General features: G+C 44.5%; 1 protein-coding gene across 4 annotated transcripts in view; it reads right to left on the bottom strand.

Annotated features, from left to right (window-relative positions):
* Positions 1-3,269: 3,269 nt before the first annotated feature.
* Positions 3,270-18,288, bottom strand: part of LOC110503141 (BAH and coiled-coil domain-containing protein 1) — a 122,963-nt gene continuing 107,944 nt past the window's right edge. For all 4 annotated transcript variants that reach the window (XM_036960705.1, XM_036960707.1, XM_036960704.1 and 1 more), the window contains exons 15-23: positions 16,424-16,824; positions 16,152-16,226; positions 12,075-12,210; positions 11,833-11,950; positions 11,413-11,711; positions 11,015-11,149; positions 6,600-8,065; positions 6,198-6,434; positions 3,270-5,999 (exon numbers count right to left, since the gene is read on the bottom strand). In XM_036960705.1, the coding sequence (XP_036816600.1) occupies positions 5,790-5,999; positions 6,198-6,434; positions 6,600-8,065; positions 11,015-11,149; positions 11,413-11,711; positions 11,833-11,950; positions 12,075-12,210; positions 16,152-16,226; positions 16,424-16,824 (3,077 nt within the window). In that variant the 3' untranslated portion in view covers positions 3,270-5,789. The remainder of the gene's footprint in view (positions 6,000-6,197; positions 6,435-6,599; positions 8,066-11,014; positions 11,150-11,412; positions 11,712-11,832; positions 11,951-12,074; positions 12,211-16,151; positions 16,227-16,423; positions 16,825-18,288) is intronic.

Consider the following 18,288-nt stretch of genomic DNA (forward strand, 5'->3'; position numbering starts at 1 on the left):
ATTCTGTCCCCTATCAACACTTTTTAAGCTTTTGGTGCCAGAGAGAATGGTATAAGAAAGTAGTCAAGGCGACTAGCTTGATTAAGCCTCCGCCATGTATATCTCACTAGGTCAGGGTATTTAAGCCTCTATATATTCACTAATTCAAATATATCCATGACATTCATGATTTCCTTAAGTGCCTGAGGGTGATAGTTTGTAGTGTGATTTCCTTTCCGGTCCATAGAGGTATTTAAGACCGTATTAAAATCTCCCACCATAATAATAGTCTAGTGTTGCATGTAGAGTTGATAAATTCTTATATATATTTTCAAAGAAGCTTGGATCATCATTATTCGGAAAAAAAATAAACATACAGCACACCATCCACACATACTGTGCCTTCTGTTTACTTAGTTTTTATCTTCACTATGTTGAATTAGTGCCTGTGTGTTCAATTAGTTATATGTGAAGATTCTGTATATAGAAAAGCTATATTTTTATTGTATTGTTACAATCCATAACCGGGCTAGTATTGTGTTTATTTTCCTCATCTATGAGAACTTTGTCATTTTTTTAATAACCATGGAGTAGTCTTTGTGTCTCTGAACAACTAGTTATCAATATATAGTTAATCAACGACGAGAGCTTCTCGTTTCCCTTTTAATCTATTTTTCTTTGAAAATGGGATACAGAAGTTTGCGCCGTTAGTTTCCCTTTCTTTCTTCCTTCACGTTGGTGCGGTTGTTCCTGAGTGTCGCTAGCAGTGGTGGATTGTATTAGGATCATGTATTACAAGTTGTGTAATCATTTGGGACATGTAGCCTATTTGAATCATTATGGAATGCAGACCATACTTAGCAGGTTAAACCTGGAGCCTGGCGCCCAGTTCATTATGACTGTCATTACAAGTCCATGATTATTAGGGTAGATTTATAGGACTACTGTTCAACCCCTATTGTACACTTTTCTCACCAATATTCTATGGATGAACAATTGAATATGGCAACTTTCAGGATTAATGCATAAAGGCTCTCCAAACCATTTATTTTATTATTCATAAATCATTTCCAAACCCTAAATAATCTACAAGATTAGAGTATATTTAAATCTACCAATTGGTGTTGAAAAGGAGGTGAATATACACAGAGTTACATGGCTTTCTTTCCACGTCTGCAAAGCCCGTTACACACCTCCATAACGTAAGTCTGAATTCCAACTACTGACAAGTGTGTAGGGAAGATGTGCATAGGAAAGGCGTACAGTTCCTAAATCTGAATTAGGGCCCTCCATTAATAGAAAAGGTGTGTACAGTTACGGGCAGTGCAGGTACCGTACCAGGCGATGATACAGCCCGACAGGATGCTCTCAACGGTGCATCTGTAGATGTTTGTGAGGGTCTTAGGGGCCAAGCCAAATGTCTCCAGCCTTCTGAGGTTGAGGAGGCACTGTTGTGCCTTCTTCACCACACTGTTGGAGTGGAGGGACCAGTAAGGTCCCAGCTCCACCTGTTACGTTATGTAACTACTGCCAGCTGCACGCACAGAAGCAGGTGAACACACAACCACACACACCATAAACAGCCATGTCACACAGGATATCAAGTGGACGATGGATGACGAGTCGGGAATAGTGGTGATCACCTTCCACTCTCTCCCAACCCATGACCCCAAAATACCTCCACCACACACACGCAACAGAACTCACTGATGCACACACAAGCATTAACACACACAGGCGCAGACACACACACACACACACATAATTTAATCTGGTTCACAGTGTAGAGCATCTTGGTGCAGCTGACAACCATTTATTCACCCCACTGACACAGGCTATATGTGAACATTTCCTTCTGGAATCCCCCTTTCCCTTCCTCCCAAATGCTTCCTCTCCACTTTCCTTTGTTGCTTTTACTCCTCCTTTCTCTTGAATGACACACATGCACACACATCTACGCACGCACACAAACACACACACAGTGGCAGGTTGTCTGTCAGCAGTTGACCAGTCGATGATGGATGTCCTTGGAGAACAGGTATTGAATACTGTGCTTTCTCTTGTTGTATCTGAAAGCCCTTCTCCCATTAAACCTAAGGTCATTTCTAGCTCCGCCCCTGGACTCGCTTTCTTCCTGAGCATGCTGGGTAAAGTAGTTTAACATTGTCAACAAGATAAACCCAATGCAAACGGGGAAAGATGAACAGTCAAAGACAGTTCGTGTGTGTTTTCAAGGTGTTGCATGGGTGAGAGGGGGAGGGGGTGCAGTAGGGGATATGAAAAGTAAGCCGTGTGTGTGTGTGAGAGACAGAGTGTGTGTGTGTGTGTGTGTGTGTGTGTGTGTGTGTGTGTGAGAGAGAGAGAGAGAGAGAGAGTTTGTGTGGGTGCGTGTGTTCAGACTGGCAGCCACACAGTTTCATATCTCTGTGTCTCCTCCATAATGAAGTAAACATCCCAGTATCCAGCTCTGACAACAGAAGAAGACAAACAAACACACCACAGGACAATGTGCCATACACACAGGGAACTATGCCTACCGACAAAGATCGTTAAGACAGTCACTCAGGACAGGGATTATTCAGCTTGACCAGTCAAAAACCCAGCCATTTTTTATTTGAGCTCTTTGTATGCAGTAAAAGTCACCTTTATGCACAGATCTAGAATTAGCTTACAATACCCAAATTCCGACCTGAAACATAAAGCTGACCCTAGATCAGTGCTGAGATGCTCTACTCTGCTGTGTATGTTGCCATGAGCCGACTACAGTAATATGAGGCTTTATGCAGGTTAGGGCAGTAATCCACGTCGTTTTAATAATGTAATAAAAGGTATGACTGTATCTCAGGAAGTATCAAATACCATTTTCAAATCTATACACCCTGTCCCAGAAACTCTATACTAGACAGGAGATGGTATAGGGGTCACACACACACACAAAACATATCTCTATCTCTCTGTTTCATTCAACAAGTTTCAGTTCGATTTTCCCAAATCTTTTTCTCTCTCTGTTTCCTTATTTCTGCACCTGACAGTGGATTGGGAATGATTTCTACATTTTAAACTAAACCCAGGTAGACCTACTTTTAATTCAGGTAGACCTACTTTTAATTCAGGTAGACCTACTTTTAATTCAGGTAGACCTACTTTTAATTCAGGTAGACCTACTTCTAATCCAGGTAGACCTATTTCTAATCCAGGTAGACCTACTTCTAATCCAGGTAGACCTACTTCTAATCCAGGTAGACCTACTTCAAATCCACTAAAGAAAGACAAGAAAAACACAGATTTGATCATTTTGAGCATTTTTTTTATTAATTAAATGCAACAGAAAGGCAATAAAATTAAGATAAATAACTTTGTTTTTTACACAGGGGAAATATTTTAGTCATATTTCCAACAATGACTGAGACAATTGTCACAAACTATATACCAAACCTACAAAGTAAGTCGTTTCCAGTTGGTCTCAAAACAGGTTGCGCAAAGATGATGTCCCTTCACCCAATGTGATGTTTAGAACTGAATCCAGTGTTTCTTTAAGAAAATACAGCTTTTAAAATATTGTTTAAAGACCTACAAAAAGTAATATAACATGGATGTTCACATTAGATTTATTTTAAGCTTTTGCGTCATAGTGTTACAGCAACAATGTTGTTTAAAAAAGTCAGTTCATGTACGTCTCATATGAAAAGGCATTCATGTTCTCCTTGTGAAAACCCCAACACTGAAAACACAGTCATCCCAGGCATGTATAACTGGCAAGAAAGGGTGGAAGGTGAAATAAAAATAAAAACAGAAAGACACATTTTTGGCAAAGCAGGAAGAAAAGTGAAAAGATTAAGCACAATTTTGATTGGATCCTTAATCATTTTTTTTTATAGACATTCCCCTCTTTTGATTGGCTTTGATTGTCCTTCACAGTCATGAGATGCCATATGGTTGTCATGGAGCCTTCAAGTGCAAGAGCCAAGCTACGTGCAGGAAGATAAAGTTGCTGTGTTCCCATGGCAACATGATGGTGAATGTTAAGCCATGTCCTATGCCAACAGGTAGGAGGGAAACCCAGGTGCGCTACTTGAATATGATTGCAGGGATCTCCGAATTCAGATTTTATTGAATATTTTCATATTTTTATATTTCTTCATATTGCATTCTAATGTGATGAAACGAAACATAGATGCGCTTTGGTTTAGTATTTTTTAGGCCAGATAAATAGACATAGATTTCCTCTAGGAATATATAGATATAGAACATCTAGAACTCTCTAGTCTGGACCTTTAAGGATCAGCGAATAGAAAAAAACTTTCCAGTATTTCTAAAAACAAAGAACTTTACATTTGAAACCCCCACAGGAGAATAAGCAACATTATTATAGACAATAAAACCTAGAAGAACAATATACAAAACCAGACCAATGATGATGTGAACAAAAAAATCATTTTCCACTTTTCTTATAAAAACATCCCCGGTCACTAAATCCACACTAACCCCCAAAATGGGACTTGAACCCATCCCGTCGCATATTTACAGCTTTACCCCTCATGGACCCCATCCCATCTCCACAACGTACTCAGTGCAGAAAGAGAAGAAGTCTTAAAGCTCCTCCCCCTAAGCCAAAATAACTATTCAACAGTCATTGAAAAAATAACAACGTAAAGAGCAACAAAGAGGAATATAGTTCTCTCTTCATGTATATTATATATGTATACTATGTCCAGTTGAATATTAAAGTCTTTATACATAATGCTGTACAACACACAGAAATAGACAAATCATTCAGCTGTACCTGAATAGAAGGATATGAGAGGTATTGAAGTGTATGGCTTGACTGTAGAAATAATCATTCCTTTTTGTCTTGTTTTCTGTCTAGAGAAGAAGCGGTTAGTAAATCCATTGATATATGAATATTCATAGATTTAGGTTTAGTAGGTTTACTTTTTGAGTGTTAAAGACATCTAGGGTTTCCATGGTGAGGTCTAGACGAGAGAACAACGCACGCACACACACGCAAACACACACTCGCAAACACACCGCAAATGCACTAAAGCACTATTTACTCTCAGCTGTTCAAGGACCAAATGCATCCATTACAACCACTCAGCACATACTCTCTCTCACACACACACTTCAGAACTACAGTGTTTTTGGTCCTTTTGGGATTTCTCAATCCTGCCGTCATTCATTTATCATCAGAGCAGTGTAGCCACCAGTGTAGTCAGTCTCTCTCTCTCGCTCTCTCTCTCACTCCCTTTCCCAGTCTCTATTTTATGTCTTCTATATAACCCTTATTTAACCAGGTCTCTAGACTGAGAAGTGAACACATCACATTCTCACTTACAGCAACAACCTAGTAAGAGTCACAGGAGTCTCTGACAAACTGACTGAGAGTCAGTCTATGACAGTCTGACAAACTGCCAGAGAGTCAGTCTATGACAGTTTTTGACTGTGACAGACAGTAAAACAACTCTTAGAGACAAGACGTAGCGAGGACACGGTCTGTCAGTTTCAGAAGGTCAGTAGAGTACTGTAGTCCCTCTTCAGATCACTAGATCATTAGATCAGATGACTTCAGTGCTGCGGTCCAAAGTGCTGTTATCCCTTTTTGGGTTGGGATCGTCCACACCCAGATAGGACCCAGAACCAAGATCCAGAACCAGCAGGAACTAGAACCAAGGAAGGTCCTCATTTCCAAACTCTTCTAGATTTGGACAGAACCATGCTTCACTGACACCAGCACCAGTAGCTGGATTCATCCTGGAGAGATGAGGCTTCCATCTTTAAGGCTTTGTTTTGTTTACACTCCATAGTTGTTGCTAGGGGACGATGGCCACGCCCTCGGCGCTAACCAGCTGGCCTGTGGTTGGCTCGTAGGTCCCTGCCAGGTAAAACAGATCCTGGGCCCCACCCCCTGGCTTTCGTCGGCGAATCAGGTGCTCGTAATCGGTGCGACTGAGCACCTGACAGCGGTGGGAGATGGTCTGGACATCGTTCTCATCCTCATGGCTCGACTGGTACAAAGCATGCTGGGTAGCGGAGGGAAGGAGACAGATGTTAAACACAGAGTTAAATAGAAGACTAAAAGATAAATGAACAGCCTATTCATTAATCCCCAAATAGATTTAAGTAGATACATTCTTGATCAATCCTTGATAAATTTTATCAAAAGGTTGATACATTTGATCAAAAAGTTGATCATGTTGCTGAATGATAATCCATCATACCTTTCCGTCATGTGGCCTCTTCCCCAGGCTCGTCTCCTCAGGATGGTAGAACCACTTGACCCTGACCACCATGCTGGAGGACCAGGACTCCCAGAGGCTCTCCACCCGCCCCACGTAGGGCAGCTGGGGCCGACCGGGGGACAGGAACACAGCACAGTCCCCCACATGCACCGTCTCACCACCACGCACAATCGCCTTGTAGAACAACTTACGGGCCTTACCCTTCAGACCACGCCTCTGTAGGGGGAGAGAGGGGGGGGGGGGGGGGGGTTGGGAGGGAGTTCAGGTAAGGACAGGTAAGACCTTACTCAGTTATTCAGTTCAGTAAGACCTCAGTCAATAAGTCAATACGTCTGCTTCAGATTGTGTTCACCATTAAGGCTCCCACATGTATCCTCTGACCTGTGTGGGATTTCCAGACCACTTCCACAGCTGGCGACCCGGCAGGAGGGCGGACATATTAGGATGGGGGATCGGTGACAACATCCTCTGCCTCTTTTCTGCTGGGTGATCCTTGGGAGGTTTGGGCTGGGAGGCCGGGTTGTGTGTGTTGGGGGTCGGAGTGTGTGTGTTGAGAGACAGAGTGTGTGTGTTGGAGACGGTTCCACCTTTCCTCTTGGTTTGGCTTTTGGATGCACTGCTGCTACTATTGGTCCTCCCCTTTGATGTGTACTCCTTCCTGTCCTCTCCTCTGTCACTTCCTCTAACCTTAGACTCCCCGGTGACAGACATGGCTGCCTTTGCAACGTAGGAGTGTGGTGTTGCTGAGGCGGGGCTTGGGTTGGGCTTTGTGGTGGGGTCAGGGGTTAAGGTGTTAGACGTCAAGCTCTGTTTGTGTTTGTGTTTCTGCTGCTGGAGCAGCGCTCGGCGGAGAAGGAGGGATGAAGATTCTTCTTCGTCAGAGGAGTAGGAGGAGTCGGAAGAACAGAGGGAGGAAGAAGAGAGGGAGCCAGAAGAGGAGGAAGAGGAAGAGGACGAGGAGCAAACAGAAAGACGTGAGAGGAAACGTCCTGCGCCCGCCGCTGCTGCTCTCCTCCGAGCTACGTCTTCATCTCCATCATCATCATCATCTTCATCCAGCTCAGAGTAAGAGCTAGGGCAGTCACTGGGGCAGTCCAGAGTACCAAACTCTCCCCCCAGACCCACTAAACCAGACGAGGGGAGCCCCTTTCTGAGGGCTGGCGCCCCTTTCAGGAGCGGCTCAGACTTGGACATTCCACTCTCTCCTCTTCTTTCTCCTTTATTTCTGTCTTTCACCACCAGGGCAGGGTGGATATACCTGAGAGGTGCCCCCTCCTTCACCACCAGGGCAGGGTGGATGTACCTGAGAGGTGCCCTCTCTGCCCCTGCAGATGGACCCTTGTGCCCCCTGCCGCCCCCCAAACGCAGCAGAGCTTTCCCATTCTTTGTTTTGGGCGAGGTCACGCCCTCGTGGTCCAGCTTCACCAGGAACTGTTTTCTGTACCTGTCACTCGACTTCCTGTTGGAGGGTGCCGTTGTCATGGCGACAGAGTCACTTAGCACCAGGGGTGTTACCGTGGTAACAGGCCGGTGGGTTCCGCTTCTGAAGGCTCCAGCGTAACCGTTGGCGATGCTACTGAAAGAGTCAACCTCAAAGGGGGAACTAAAGATGCACTTGAGGGGTGTGGGAGGGGTGAGGGGGTGTGTGGCTGGGCGGTGGAACACCCCCAGGTCTCGCTGGCGACACACTCGGTGGGTTTTACGGGATGTCCCGTTAAACAGGAAGAAGTCCGCTGGAAGTCTCTTCGCCGGCCAGCTTATCGAGGAAGTGTTGCCCCCGGTTACTCTCTCTGACGATGTCGTGGCTGAACTATTGGCCTCTGGCTTGACCTTCTTTGGTCGTCCAACTGGAAGAATAAACAGAGTAAGAGAGAAAAGGGGAGAAAGAGAGACAGAAAGAAATAAAGGGAAAGAAAGAAGAAGAGAGATTTATAAACATGATGAATGTACCTAACCTTCCTTTAAACCAAGTCAAAGACAACAAATTATGTGTAACTATAAATTACAGCCCTTAATGTGGAACTGGAGACACCTTGTCACATTTAGTCTGTTGAGTTGTGGGAATGCTGTTTGACTGGAGGGCATTCAGATCAGTGACAGTTGGAACAGTGATGACGTTAGGCAGGTGGACGGGGATTCCATAGAGAGGGAAGAAGCTGTGTGTTGATGGTCTGTTGGGCGATTAGGCTCGCATTCGGTGTTCCAATTAATCCCAAAGGTATTCGATGGAGATGAGGTCAGGGCTCCGTGCAGGGAAGTACATTTCTTCCACTCCGATCTCAACAAACCATTTCTGTATGGACCCTACTTTGTGCACGGGGGTGTTGTCATACTGAAACAGGAAAGGGCCTTCCTCAAACTGTTACCACAAAGATGGCAGCACAGAATCATCTAGAATGTCATTGTATGATGTAGCATTAAGATTTCCCTTCACTGGAACTAAGGGGCCTTGCCCAAACCATGAAAAACAGCCCCCAGACCATTATTCCTCCTCCACCAAACTTTAGAGTTGGCACTATGGTAGCGTTCTCCTGGCATCCGCCAAACCCAAATTTGTCCATCAGACTGCCAGATGGTGAAGCGTGATTAATCACTCCAGAGAACGCTTTCCACTGCTCCAGAGTCCAATGATGGCGAGCTTTCAACGCTCCAGCCGATGCTTGGCATTGCACATTGTAATTTTAGGCTTGTGTGCGGCTGCTCCCAAAATTAATCTCCCGGCAAACAGTTATTGTGCTGATGTTGCTTCCAGAGGCAGTTTGGAACTTGGTAGTGAGTGTTGCAACCGAGGATATACGATTAATACGCTCATGTGCTTCAGCACTCGGCGGTCCCGTTCTGTGAGCTTGTGTGGCTTACCACTTCGCAGCTGAGCCATTGTTGCTCCTAAACGTTTCCACTTCACAATAACAGCACATATAGTTGACCAGGGCAGTTCTAGCAGGGCAGAAATTTGATGAACTGACTTGCTGGAAAGGTGTCATCCTATGATGGTGCCACGTTAACAGTCACTGAGCTTTTCAGTAAGACCATTCTACTGCCAATGTTTGTCCATTGAGATTGCATGGCTGTGTGATGGATTTTATACCCCTGTCAGCAACGGGTGTGGCTGAAATAGCCAAATACACTCATTTGAAGGGTTGCCCACATACTTTTGCATATATAGTGTATGATTAAAGATGGTCTGACTAGTAAGTTGGCCTCTGAAGCAGTTTGCCTTTATCTTTTTAGTTCCGTTCCACTTTCCCACAAGCAAAATAAAAACTTCTGAACTGGTTTGAACCAAACGAAAGTACCGGTTTATATTGTTCCTTTCTGTCCCTTTCTTAACCTGTGAAATCTACCGTTTTTTACATTTAGGTTATTAAATTACTTCACCAATCAGTGCGGATAGAGCAGGCAAGCTAATTGTTCACATGCCTGATGGACAGACAAGTGTAGCCTATGGCGCAAGATGGACTGACATTTTGCATGTGGGGAGAGAGTGAGTGAGGGTGGAGGAGGAGGCTGGAAGCGCTGGGCATCTTGTTATGATATGCATTATCTGAATTACGTCCACAGAATTATACCTAGGAGGAGCGGCTTCTATGAAGGAAACTTTGAATGTCCTGTGAGCTAGTTAACTAAAAAGCATGTGTGTGCAGAGCAGCACCAGAATTAAAAGCATTTCTTACCTTTTTGTAGTTAACAAATGGTCTTTAGTATCCTTAACTAGCATCCATTCTTTTCTAGCTAATGAAAAATCTCTCTCCTATCTTCTGAATCATGTAATGATTGTAATGTCAGTACAGTAGCCTTTGCTTCAGAGGGGGAGGGGCCAGTGGTGGAAAAAGTACCCCATTGTCATACTTGAGTAAAAGTAAAGGTACCTTAGTAGAAAATGACTCAAGTAAAAGTGAAAGTAAGCCAGTAAAATACTACTTGAGTAAAAGTCTAAAAGTATTTGGTTTTAAATATGCTTTAGTATCAAAAGTAAATGTAATTGCAAAAATATTTTAAATTTGATCATATTAATAAGCAAACCAGACAGCAAAATGGTCATGTTTTTTTTTTAAACAGATCGCTAGGGGCACACTCCAACACGCAGACATCATTTACAAACGAAGCATGTGTTTAGTGAGTCAGCCAGATCAAAGGCAGTAGGGATGACCAGGGATGTTCTCTTGATGATTGTGGGAATTGGACAACTTTCCAGTCCTGCTAAGCATGTCAGGGAAAATGTATGAAGTAAAAAGTACATGATTTTCTTTAGGAATGTAGTGGGAAAAAAGTAGTTGTCAAAAAATATGAAAAGTAAAGTACAGACACTCCAAAAACAATTTAAGTAGTACCTTCAAGTATTTTTACTTAAGTTCTTTACACCACTGGGAGGGGCTACAGTAGCATATGCTTCAGAGGGAGAGGGGCAGGAAGCCTAAACACACACACTGGCCAAGATTTTCAGCTGGCAGGCAGTCAAACACTGGAATAAGTTTCTGAGTGACAGAGTGAGGGCTTTGGCACAGGAGATGTGATGCGTTTTTTTTTTTATGGGACTAGAAAATATGCCTGGAACCGGTTCCCATGCTTTTAAAATAACGGTTCAGTTACAGTATGGATCACTTTTGTTCCAGGTTCCATTTCTGTCCTTCAAAAATGTGGTTATTTTCTGGTTTTCGGTTCTGTTCCCTGAACCGTTTCCAACCCCTCTGGTGGTGGTATCTACAGTATGCTTATTTCACTGGTGCTGCTCAGGTGCTGTTGGCCTCAATCTCAAACAAAGGGAAAAACCATCTAATTATGCTCTGAGCCATTACCTGGTCTCCTCTCCTGGCTCCTTCCTTCTGCCTCTTCATTGTTTGGTCCCTCTGTTGGCTTGTCTCTACTGTCCTGGGTGGAGCTTCTGCGACCACAACGTTCAGTTGAGAGCAGGGCTGGAGATGGCTCCGCACCTGAGTAAGTGAGAGAGAGAAAGAGCGAGAGAGTGAATGAGAAAATGACAGAGAGAGAGAGAAAGCAAGAGAGAAAGAGTGAGAACACGAAAAAAATAGAGAGCATGAGAGAGAGAGAAGTAGGGCAAAACAGACACAGAGAATGAATCTCTCAGAGTCTGGATCTAATGTTGACAGACCATGTCTTTACCCTCCAGGAATGTATAATCTGTGTGTGTGTGTGTGTGTGCGTGCATGCGTGTGTGTGTGTGCAGTATACTCACAGTGTACCTGGTACCCATTGGGCAGCAGGCGTATGTTGGGCAGCGAGATCCTTCCTCTGTCTCCATCATCAAACTCCACCATCACACTTCCCTTCTCCTCCTCGCCCGGAACCCCTCTGTGGACGTTTCCAGGGTAGAGACAACGGGAGCGTTCGCTCCAGTAGGCACACACACGTGTCCCAGCAGTCAAGATGGCCTCTGTCTGTGGCCGCACGTCCAACACCGCTTCTTGTAATATCTGTTCTAGAGAGTAGATCCTAGGCCTGTTCCCTCTCTCCCCCTCGATCACTACACGGAATCTAGGACAGGGAGATTGTATTAAATGTATTACAAGACATTCAGCCAATCCTTTGTATCAACATGCCTATCTGTGATTAAGCAGGCCATATGAATTGGTGTCAGTAGGTGTCAGTGCCTTACATGTCAGGCAGGTCCAGAGTGTGTAGTCGGGCAGCATACAGCAGCTCATCCTCCTTAGATATCAACACCTTCAGACCATCCACCAGCATCTCCCTGCTCAACACACAGTTAAGCAGTGCTGCAGAGAGAGAGAGCAAGAAGGAGAGAGAGAAAATATAAACATTTAGCCTGGTATGTGACCCTGTGAGACTGTGGTGTGTGTGTGTGTGTGTGTGTGTGTGTGTGTGTGTGTGTGTTCTCACCTGGTTCTCTGTGTGTGTGAGGTGTATGCTCCATGTCTTCCTCCTCCCCCTCAGAGAAGCTGCTCTCCTCGTCCAATCGGAATCCTTCATCAGCCGCAAAGCTCTCCAGAAGCCGGCTCACTGCACGCCCCTTAGCCTGCAACAGGAAATTACATCATTAGAATATATATCTCTTTAAACTCCTTTTTTTAATGTAAACGTTATTTAACTAGGCAAGTCAGTTAAGAACAAATTCTTATTCACAATGACGGCCTACACCGGCACCAAACCCAGACAACAATGGGCCAATTGCGCACCGCCCCTATAGGACTCCCAATCACAGCCGGTTGTGATACAGCCTGGATTTGAACCAGGGTGTCTGTAGTGACGCCTCTAGCACTGAGATGCATTGCCTTAGAACGCTGCGCCACTCAGGAGGACCAAACCAGTGATCACCCTCCCAGGTCCTGGACAGCTACAGAGTGTGCAGGCTTTTTTTCCATCACAGCACTAATTCAAATTATGATCATCAATGAATCTGGTGTTTTAGTGCAGGCCTAGAACAAAAGCATGTCATCTTTTTTTCCATACATTGCTGCCAGAACTACCCCTTTCTTTCAACACACCCAATTTTTTTAATCTAAATGTGCACAATGCACAGTGTCTCTAGAGATAAATCAGATCCAGCCTGAATTGTGTGATGTAGTAAGGAGTTGTAGTTTCCAACAGACCAATATTCTACATAGTTAAGTGCAGAAAACGTGGTAATTAACTACAATGACCATAATCCATTGCGTATCTACTTGTCCGGTCTGTGTTTCTTTTACGCCTGCTACGGAAGAGAGAAGAATGAGCGATCTGATCTGATATAGAGAGCAGCTGTTGCTTCCTGAGGAATCTCTACCTGAAAATACATTATCTAAGTGATTGAGAGATGGTATTCAGCAGTCATAAAAATATGCCTTATTTACTTTGGAAAACTACTAAAATAGTGATTTTGTCAGACAGCATAGGCAGCAGATCTAAAGAGATAAGATGATGACTTGGAATGAAATAATAAAGTCATCAAATAAAACAAATGTACAACTGAAATATGTTATTAAAGTATAGTAATGTGAATAAGTGATGGTTAATAACTGTAATGGGCAGTCACTACCTTCATGGGACTTTAATTAATTGTTTTATTCTGTCTTGTTGCATCATTCAACCCAAATAATGCATATTGCATTGAATGTTTACATTTTCTTTATATAATAATAATAATAATTTAACCAAAATCGAACAGACTTCAAAAAGTACTAATCGCACTGACACACACACACACACACACACAGTCCTATTCTGGTTTGAGGAGCTGGTTTCTTAATGATGAATGACGACTGATGATGAAGCTTCAAATTCAGCCTGTTTCCAAAGAGTATGTGTGTGTGTTTGTTTAGTACATATGTGTGTGTGTGCGCGTGTGTGCGCGTCTGTCAGTGCCTCAGGGCTGTTGTCACCAGAACACACTAGGCTGGTGTTTAGTCCCACCTCAGGGCTGTTCTCACCAGAGCACATTAGACTTGTGTTTAGTCCCACCTCAGGGCTGTTCTCACCAGAACACAGTAGACTGGTGTTGAGACCCACCTCAGGGCTGTTCTCACCAGAACACAGTAGGCTTGTGTTTAGTCCCACCTCAGGGCTGTTCTCACCAGAACACACTAGGCTGGTGTTGAGACCCACCTCAGGGCTGTTCTCACCAGAACACAGTAGACTGGTGTTGAGACCCACCTCAGGGCTGTTCTCAACAGAACACAGTAGACTGGTGTTGAGACCCACCTCAGGGCTGTTCTCAACAGAACACAGTAGACTGGTGTTGAGACCCACCTCAGGGCTGGTGTTGAGACCCACCTCAGGGCTGTTCTCAACAGAACACAGTAGACTGGTGTTGAGACCCACCTCAGGGCTGTTCTCACCAGAACACACTAGGCTGGTGTTGAGACCCACCTCAGGGCTGTTCTCAACAGAACACAGTAGACTGGTGTTGAGACCCACCTCAGGGCTGTTCTCACCAGAACACACTAGGCTGGTGTTGAGACCCACCTCAGGGCTGTTCTCAACAGAACACAGTAGACTGGAGTAAAGGCAACTCACACACGTCATCAGTCTTATTCATTGGCTGTATATCTCACCAGCTGACTCATTCACGGTTGTTTTAAACTGATCCACCCATACAGAGTTAGCTAATAATCCCTTTGGTAAAATAGGTCACGCCATAGCTTAAGACTTTTATGTGTGCTGTCAAGGAAACTCGCCAAAAGCACATTTAAAAAAAGGACAGGTTACATATAGCTTCTTCTCATTCCTCCAACTGCATGATGTTCCAACATCATCTCTGTTTCAACTGCCTAAAATCATCTCTGTTCCAACTGCCTAACATCATCACTGTTCCAACTGCCTAACATCATCACTGTTCCAACTACCTAACTTCTTCACTGTTCCAACTGCTTAACATCATCTCTGTTCCAACTGCCTAACATCTTCACTGTTCCAACTGCCTAACATTATCACTGTTCCAACTGCCTAACATCATCACTGTTCCAACTGCCTAACATCATCACTGTTCCAACTGCCTAACATCATCACTGTTCCAACTACCTAACTTCTTCACTGTTCCAACTGCTTAACATCATCTCTGTTCCAACTGCCTAACATCTTCACTGTTCCAACTGCCTAACATCTTCACTGTTCCAACTGCCTAACATCATCACTGTTCCAACTGCCTAACATCATCTCTGTTTCAACTGCCTAACATCATCACTGTTCCAACTGCCTAACATCATCACTGTTCCAACTGCTTAACATCATCTCTGTTCCAACTGCCTAACATCATCACTGTTCCAACTGCTTAACATCATCTCTGTTCCAACTGCCTAACATCTTCACTGTTCCAACTGCCTAACATTATCACTGTTCCAACTGCCTAACATCATCACTGTTCCAACTGCCTAACATCATCACTGTTCCAACTGCCTAACATCATCACTGTTCCAACTACCTAACTTCTTCACTGTTCCAACTGCTTAACATCATCTCTGTTCCAACTGCCTAACATCTTCACTGTTCCAACTGCCTAACATTATCACTGTTCCAACTGCCTAACATCATCACTGTTCCAACTGCCTAACATCATCACTGTTCCAACTGCCTAACATCATCACTGTTCCAACTGCTTAACATCATCTCTGTTCCAACTGCCTAACATCTTCACTGTTCCAACTGCCTAACATCATCACTGTTCCAACTGCCTAACATCATCACTGTTCCAACTGCTTAACATCATCTCTGTTCCAACTGCCTAACATCTTCACTGTTCCAACTGCCTAACATCATCTCTGTTCCAACTGCCTAACATCTTCACTGTTCCAACTGCCTAACATCATCACTGTTCCAACTGCCTAACATTATCACTGTTCCAACTGCCTAACATCATCACTGTTCCAACTGCCTAACATCATCACTGTTCCAACTGCCTAACATCATCACTGTTCCAACTGCCTAACATCATCACTGTTCCAACTGCCTAACATCATCACTGTTCCAACTGCCTAACATCATCACTGTTCCAACTGCCTAACATCATCACTGTTCCAACTGCCTAACATTATCACTGTTCCAACTGCCTAACATCATCACTGTTCCAACTGCCTAACATCATCACTGTTCCAACTGCCTAACATCATCACTGTTCCAACTGCCTAACATCTTCACTGTTCCAACTGCCTAACATCATCACTGTTCCAACTGCCTAACATCATCACTGTTCCAACTGCCTAACATCTTCACTGTTCCAACTGCCTAACATCATCACTGTTCCAACTGCCTAACATCATCACTGTTCCAACTGCTTAACATAAGCTCTGTTCCAACTGCCTAACATCATCACTGTTCCAACTGCCGCTGAATGCCCTCTAGTCACGCCACCTCTCTCTTCTACTGTACTCTCCCTGTTGTTTCTACTCAGGATTCGCCACCAACTGTCATTTCCTGTTCCTCACTGCCTCTTTCCTGTTGCCCCTATCCCTCCTCCACCATAACCATTCTGACCCCCATCCCCACCTGCTTCTTCCTGCTCCTCTTGCCCCTGGTGGTGTCCTCTCTCTGAGTCTCAGTCTCTAGCCAGCAGCCCCTCCTCTGGAAAAACCACAAAGGACAGGTTAGTATTATAGACAATGATCATGATCACCATGTAGCAAGTGAGATACCGTAACACGTGCATCTTAACTGTCTCAAGTAGTTCAGGGAGATTTTAACAGAGGAGGAAGCCATTTTTGATTAACCTAGAGACCCCCCCCCTCCCCCCCACGGGTCCTTCCATTCTCCCACCTCACCTTTCCCAGAAAGTTTTGTTGTCCCGAGATCTTCCTCTTTGCCTCCGCCACTGGTCCCTGGACCCCCCTGCTGTCCTGGAGGCTGTTGCCCACTAACGAGACTCTCCAGCTGGGTACAGGTTCTCTCCTAGCCCCTTGTGGCTCCTGGAGCTCTGGGCATCTCCCATCTACAGTAGCAGGGCCTGGCCTGCAGGGGGCTCCTCTCCTCCTCAGTGCCACACTGGGCATGCTCACATCATCACCTTGCCTCTCCTCCTTGCTCCTGGCTTTCTGATTGGCTTGGAGCTTAGCGGCTGGGCCAGTCACAGAAGAGTTTGTTGGCGTGTCTTTGGAGGATGGTATCGTTGTATTTACGTCATTGAGTCCTTCGTCGCTGTCATAGCGCCTCTCTTCTTCCTCCTCTGTGGGATCAAGGGATCAATATAATACATTAGAAACTATTTGGAGATCAGTTGTGGCACGACCATCTCAAACTATGTCTGGTGACAGTGTAGAGTAGCTATATCGTAAAATAACTCAGTGGCCTTTACCCTTTAGGCAACAAACTATCACACAGGACAGACAAGCAGGGAATACACCACACAAACTATCACACAGGACAGATAAGCAGGGAAGACACCACACAAACTATCACACAGGACAGATAAGCAGGGAAGACACCACACAGCACAGATAAGCAGGGAAGACACCACACAAACTATCACACAGCACAGATAAGCAGGGAAGACACCACACAGCACAGATAAGCAGGGAAGACACCACACAAACTAAGCAGGGAAGACACCACACAAACTATCACACAGGACAGATAAGCAGGGAAGACACCACACAAACTATCACACAAACTATCACAGGACAGATAAGCAGGGAAGACACCACACAAACTATCACACAAACTATCACAGGACAGATAAGCAGGGAAGACACCACACAAACTATCACACAGGACAGATAAGCAGGGAAGACACCACACAAACTAAGCAGGGAAGACACCACACAAACTATCACATAAACTATCACACAGGACAGATAAGCAGTGAAGACACCACACAAACTATCACACATCACAATTAAGCAGGGAAGACACCACACAAACTATCACACAGCACAGATAAGCAGGGAAGACACCACACAAACTAAGACACCACACAAACTATCACACAGGACAGATAAGCAGGGAAGACACCACACAAACTATCACACAGCACAGATAAGCAGGGAAGACACCACACAGCACAGATAAGCAAGGAAGACACCACACAAACTATCACACAAACTATCACACAGGACAGATAAGCAGTGAAAACACCACACAAACTATCACACAGCACAGATAAGCAGGGAAGACACCACACAGCACAGATAAGCAAGGAAGACACCACACAAACTATCACACAAACTATCACACAGGACAGATAAGCAGTGAAAACACCACACAAACTATCACACAGCACAGATAAGCAGTGAAAACACCACACAAACTATCACACAGCACAGATAAGCAGTGAAGACACCACACAAACTATCACACAGCACAGATAAGCAGGGAAGACACCACACAAACAAGCAGTGAAGACACCACACAAACTATCACACAGCACAGATAAGCAGCGAAGACACCACACAAACTATCACACAGCACAGATAAGCAGTGAAGACACCACACAAACTATCACACAGCACAGATAAGCAGTGAAGACACCACACAAACTAAGACACCACACAAACTATCACACAGCACAGATAAGCAGGGAAGACACCACACAGATAAGCAGTGAAGACATCACACAAACTATCACACAGCACAGATAAGCAGGGAAGACACCACACAAACAATCACACAGCACAGATAAGCAGTGAAAACA

The sequence above is a fragment of the Oncorhynchus mykiss genome, chromosome 23 (assembly GCF_013265735.2).
Source record: "Oncorhynchus mykiss isolate Arlee chromosome 23, USDA_OmykA_1.1, whole genome shotgun sequence".
Taxonomy (NCBI): Eukaryota; Metazoa; Chordata; class Actinopteri; order Salmoniformes; family Salmonidae; genus Oncorhynchus; species Oncorhynchus mykiss.